The sequence below is a fragment of the Sorex fumeus genome, unplaced genomic scaffold (assembly GCF_029834395.1).
Source record: "Sorex fumeus unplaced genomic scaffold, SorFum_2.1 ptg000001l, whole genome shotgun sequence".
NCBI classification, from domain to species: Eukaryota; Metazoa; Chordata; class Mammalia; order Eulipotyphla; family Soricidae; genus Sorex; species Sorex fumeus.
The window spans coordinates 8,794,719-8,800,625 of NW_026606058.1; the positions used below are offsets into that span (position 1 = coordinate 8,794,719).

At 47.8% G+C, this 5,907-nt stretch overlaps 1 protein-coding gene across 1 annotated transcript; it reads right to left on the minus strand.

Moving 5' to 3' along the window:
- Positions 1 to 4,549: 4,549 nt before the first annotated feature.
- On the minus strand, positions 4,550 to 4,930 carry SPRR5 (small proline rich protein 5). The gene has a single exon (XM_056116446.1). It carries the CDS (start codon positions 4,928 to 4,930, stop codon positions 4,550 to 4,552), a length of 381 nt encoding a protein of 126 aa, XP_055972421.1.
- Positions 4,931 to 5,907: the final 977 nt, after the last annotated feature.

The window sequence follows — 5,907 nt, forward strand, 5'->3', positions numbered from 1 at the left end:
CCTCACACCCTTCATCCTGGGATCTCTGTTGTACAGAAACCTGCTGCTGGCTGCTGCTGGCTGATGGCAGACATCCCTGTAGAATGTGTCAGAGTTTCTGGAGAGAGGTAAGAGAATAGTCACTGATGGGACCTGGGGACAGAGGCTAACTGCATTCTATGCTAATAAGTCAGGCACACACCTGTGTGACAATCTGAGCACGTGTGATTCTGTATTGAGGTTCCTGTGAGTGTATGTTAGTGTGTGAACACATCTGTGATCAACATTATGTGAGCTGATGTATCAGTCTCTGGTGGATCCTGATCTCATGTGAGTGTTCAGGAATGAACATAGGAGGGAATGTGAATATGTGCATGCAAGCATGTATAAGTGTGCATAGTGCAGACATTCAGCAGGGACACAATGAACGTTGGTGAAGCCATGGTTAATCTATAAATTGTATTCAACTGGGGTGGTAGTATAAAGGGCTGGAATGAACACCTTACATTCATGACACTCTAAGTTTGATCGTTAGTACCTCTAAGTTTGATCCTTATCCCACATGTCCCAGCACTGCCAAATGTCATCCGGGTGATTTCCAGCACCTTGATTGTTGGGGGGAAATTCCAAATAATAATGGTGCATCATTTGTCAAAATAATGAATGTAATCAAAGGAGAGAGAGAGAGAGAGAGAGAGAGAGAGAGAGAGAGAGAGAGAGAGAGAGTTAAGTGGAAATCAGCTGCCTATTTGATTTAGCATTGAACTATTTGATCCAATTGATCGAGTGTTGATGTCTCAGTCATTTAACAAGTAAGGACCATAGTATTACTTAGGAGTTTGCCCCTCCAAAAGAAAATTTAAATTAAAACTACTTCTGAAGCAGCTGTTCTGCTCTCCGCTGCCTCTGTCCATCTCTGTTCTCCACGCAAGAGGTAAGAGGTCAGAAGTTGATGCCCACCCCAACATCAGGGTCTCCGGGAGCCTCTCAATGGGTGAACTGAGTCTATAAGCTGTAGAATATCCTGTGAATAGTGATGCTGTGTGTCTTTCATGTGAGTGAGCATGTAAGAGTGTGTGGCCCCACACAGACAGTAAGAGTGTGAGAACATGTGTCACAGGCGGCCTGAGCTTTCCAGAACAGGGTCCAAGCTTCAGGCTTCTTGTGATTCCTAAAATGGTGAGAACACTTGCTGTATGACTAGCCTAGTGCCAGAGAACCAGAGGCCAAGCAGAGAGCCTTAGTGTCCCAAGTTTGTCCTACCGGCAAAGTATCACCATCGTAACAAGAAACATCGACTGGAGCTAGTGATGCTTACTTTGGTAGCATAATATCAATGTGCAGAAGGTCTTGGTAGACTGTATCATCAGCAATGCCCTCCCTCACCCCCCGCCCCCACCAACACACACACACACACACACACACACACACACACACACACACACACACACACTGTACAAGTTTCCCAGCTTCCCTGTCTCAGTTCTTGACTGCAGGGGCCATAGCCTGCTCACAAAGATGTGGCCGACTTTTCAAACCAATGGAAAATTCACTGTGGAAAAGAACTTTCAGCCTGACTCCAGAGCAGTGTTTATTGCAAGCAAGTAAGACGAAGGGAAAATTTTGGAAGAAAACGGCAGTCAGCAAATGGGGTAGTTGCAACCTAGATTTAGTGCTGCTTCTTCCTATGAATACTCACTCAAACTCTTCCCTGCCATAATGCCTCAGCCCCCATCATCACCCCAAAAGTGCCTGATTCTTTACACTACTGTCAAGAGTCTGTGTCCTTTTTCAAATCTGGTGGCACTAATGGTAGCAGCCTGTCATCTTGCACTCTGTCAGAACCTAGAATGACACAAATAGTAGCTGGACTTCACAAACTGCTCCTGGATTCCTAAGAGTCGGCAAGACTCTGCCTGTGCTACAGATGAGAACAGTGAGATCTAAAGGAATGCACGTTTTCCTTCATATCACACAGCAAAGAGGAGTTCTTCTGGGATCCAAACCCAGCATCATGGAACAAATGAGCTAGATTAACTACACACAGCACACATACTAATTAGAATAATTAGTGGGGGAAAATACTCAATGAAACCCAGAGAGACAAAATTAAACCTGCTGTTGTTTTGCTACTGAGTGAGATGGGTAAGAAAATAGGGAGAGAGAAAGAGAAACAGAGACACACACAGAAAGACAGAGACAGAAAGGAGATAGACACAGAGAGAAAGAAGCGAGAGACACAGAAAAATAGAGACAGAGAGGATAGAGGCAGAGAGAGAGAGAGAGAGAGAGAGAGAGGAGAAAGATAGAGACAGACAGAGAAATACAGGGATATAGAGAGATGGAGATCGGAAAGAGACATAGAGAACAGAGACAGAGAGACAGAAACAGAGATACAGTTATAGAGAAAGAGACAGAGACAGAAGCAGAGAGACAAAGAGACAGAGACAGAGAATAGAGATAAATAGAGACAGAGACTGAGAGGAAGAGACACAGAGAGAAAAACAGAGAGAGTGAGAGAGAAAAACAGAGACAGAGGATTTGGACACAAAGCGAATAGAGACAGAGGAGCAAGACAAGCCACAGAGACAACAGAGACAAAGAGGAGAGATACAGAAAGAGACAGTCAGTGAGACAGAAAAAGAGACAACGATACTGTAGAGAGATGACATTTGGAGACTAAAGCGAGATTGCCTGGTGAGCATGAGAATGTTTTAAGCATGGCTTTTCCTGGGAGTTCAGAAAAGGTTCACGCTGAGTTTCTATTGAGCACAACACTCTGAAAGAAACATTATGAGACATAGATCACAAGACCATAGTTTGGTGTTAGCAAGATGTGGGCGGCTGCAGAGGCCATGCTGTAACTGCAGCATGAGGGCAGCTGCTCTCACAGTGAGGGCTGCTGGCTCTCGAGGGTGTGCCTGGCACTCAACCTTATTGGCTCATACAGTACCCAGTTCTGGAATGTGCTTCTCCCTGCCTAGCCAAGTCCCACTGTCTTCCCACTGTAAACCCCCTTCTTCACGAGACATTTTCTAAGAGCTCTTGAGAGGTGCAGTCAGGACAAGTTCTCCTGCCCCTCAGCCTCTCCCACTAATTCATATTGCCCCGATGAGCCTAAGATAGCACCTCATTTAACTGTTTTTAGCTGCGTTGGGAATCCCAGACTTGTCTTCTTACTGGATTCTTATCCGAATCAAGAGGCTCAGAACCCTCAGTTGTGACTGTGATTTCATGGTGCCCATCCCATTCTGAGTAAATGGAATGAGGTGCTTAATAGGGAGGCACTGATGGATCAAAGGATGGAACAGATAAATCAGTGACGGATAAAAGTGTGGACAGTGGGAAGGATGGATGGTGATGGCAAAGATGGAGAGTGGAAAGGATGGATGATGGATGGGGAATGGAAGGAAGTATGATGATGGATGAAGAACATTCTAGCCTTCAAAGGAAGCAACACTAAATAAAAGTCTGTGGATCTTACTCTCTGCTCAGGGATCACTCCTGGTGGTCTCAGAGTACCTTATGGGGTGCCAGGAATCAAAGCCACGTTGGCTGCATGCAAGGCAAGTGTCTTTCTCACTGTCTGGTATGATTGCCCTGTGTAGGAGGATTCTTCCTTGTTTTGTTTTGAGGCCATAACCAGCATGGTTCTGGGAAGAACTCCTGGCTCTGAACTTGGGAATTACTCTTGGTGTTGCTTGGGAGAACTTATGGGGTTCCAGGGAACGAACCTGGGTTGGCAAGCTGCAAGACAAGCACCCTACCCACAGCACTATGCAGTCCGTGTGTGTGTGTGTGTGTGTGTGTGTGTGTGTGTGTGTGTGTGAGAATGTTTATGGCAGTTTTTTTTTACCTGTAACTCATTGTTATTGGTATTTGGAGTGTGTTCTCTGAATGAAAAGTTGGCATCTCAGTTCTTCTCCTCTACCACAGAACTCTCGAATGGTAGGTTCCTCAACCTTTCTGGGTTGAGAGGCTGTTTTTCATGACATCTTTTAAATGGGCTCCTCTCCTGCCCCTGGTTCCACGTGAAGCTCTCTTTCGCCATGGTTGGGAATTGTCCCTCTATTGGAAAGAGCTAGCTCTCCTCCCAATTCTAAAAAAGCCATTGTGGATGTCCCAGCACATAAGTGTACAGCACCAAGTGCTGTTTCTTCCTGCACGCACACACCCAGTTATCCTACCTCAGGTTGGGGGTCAGGACACAAAATCTTCAGGAATGTAAGACTCAAACCAAAGAATCAGACGGAGACATTCATGCCAGGGGACTTCGGTTTAATTGTATGGAGAACAGGAGTAGACCCAAAGGTTACAGCAAAGAGCATCTGGGCTTGCTGCCCAGAGTTACAAGAAGATGGCAGGGCAATGCAAATGCGTGTCAGTGGAGATAATTAGACTGGTGGAGAACCAGATCCTTGTCTGAGATGGAAATAGCAGCTGTGCAGGAATGAGAAGTATACATCTCAAGAAAGCTTCCAATTGCCCAGGTATGGCTGCATCCGAGCCCGTGAGTGGGGCTGGAAAGCGCGCTGTTCTCCCTCAGCCTCTGGTCACAGCCCACCAGATCTCACTTCTGCTTGGACTTCTGGCACTGCTGAGCAGGTGGGCACTTCGGCTGGCACTTGGGTGGTGGCTGGCAAGGCTGCTTAGACTGCTGAGGTGGGGGGCAGCACTGCTGAGGAGGCGCGCACTGCTGAGGGGGAGGGCAGCACTGCTGAGGGGGCGCGCACTGCTGAGGTGGGGGGCAGCACTGCTGAGGAGGCGCGCACTGCTGAGGGGGAGGGCAGCACTGCTGAGGGGGCGCGCACTGCTGAGGAGGAGGGCAGCACTGCTGAGGAGGGGGGCAGCACTGCTGAGGGGGCGCACACTGCTGAGGGGGGGCGCACTGCTGAGGAGGGGGGCAGCACTGCTGAGGGGGCGCACATTGCTTCTGCTTCTGCTGCGACATCCTTTGCTGGACGTTCACCTGGGAGTAGAGAGACGAGAAGTGAGAATCCTTGTACCACAGAGGGGTTTTGGTATCAGAGACCTATTCTGCTCTCCTTAGACCTGAACCTAAGCCCCTCCCTCCCCAGTGTGACGTGTGTGTGTGTGTGTGTGTGTGTGTGTGTCTGGTGTGTGTGCACGCGCACACACAGATATGTGCGCACAGGTCTATGTGTAAAGCTTAAACTTTGTGATCCACTTCAAATCTTATTTTTGAGACAAAGTTACATGAGAAAACAGAAGAAAGGAGAAGGGAGGAGGAAGGGAGAACAAAAAGGAAAGGAAGAGCTGGATCAGAGACCCATAAATAATTCTTGAAAGAGATCAAAAGCCACAGTTAATCTTGAACCAGCACAAGAATGAAGAGAGCTGGGTATATTGGAGTGGGGTGGGTTGGCCTTGTGTCCACCCAAACAGAGTCTCTGGAAGTCACTTGATCCCACAATCCAGAATCACCTTCATGCCCCTGGCCTGACTCCACTGTCTCCCATGCCCCTGGTCTCTCCCACTGATGGATAACACCGAGACATAATCTGGTGAAAATTCTGGTATGTGGATTTTGTGACTGAAATCTCCTCTTTTTCTCAAGGTTGGGACAGGCTGCCTCCCCACTTCCTCCCTATACTTCCGGAAGCCTCGGAGTCACATCCACACCCCAAAACTGCCACCAAATTGAAAAGCTACTCCAGCCTTACCTTCCCGATAAAAATACCGAATGCCCTGAACAAACACCATGACCTCTTGGTATCTGTATTGTAACCCATAATGCACAAAAGGAAAAGGAGAGAGAGAGCAAGAAGGAGAGTGCCTCCCATAGAAGGAGGCTGGGAGTGGGGAGTAGGGAGGGAGTAGGCGGATGGTGGTAAGGAAACAGGGGGCCGTTGGTGATGGGAAATGTACACTGGTGTAGGGTTGGGTGCTGGATCATAGTAGGACTGA

Bases quoted from the DNA above. Each gene is read 5' to 3' on its own strand.
- SPRR5 (XM_056116446.1), bottom strand. From the start codon at position 4,930: ATGTCGCAGCAGAAGCAGAAGCAATGTGCGCCCCCTCAGCAGTGCTGC.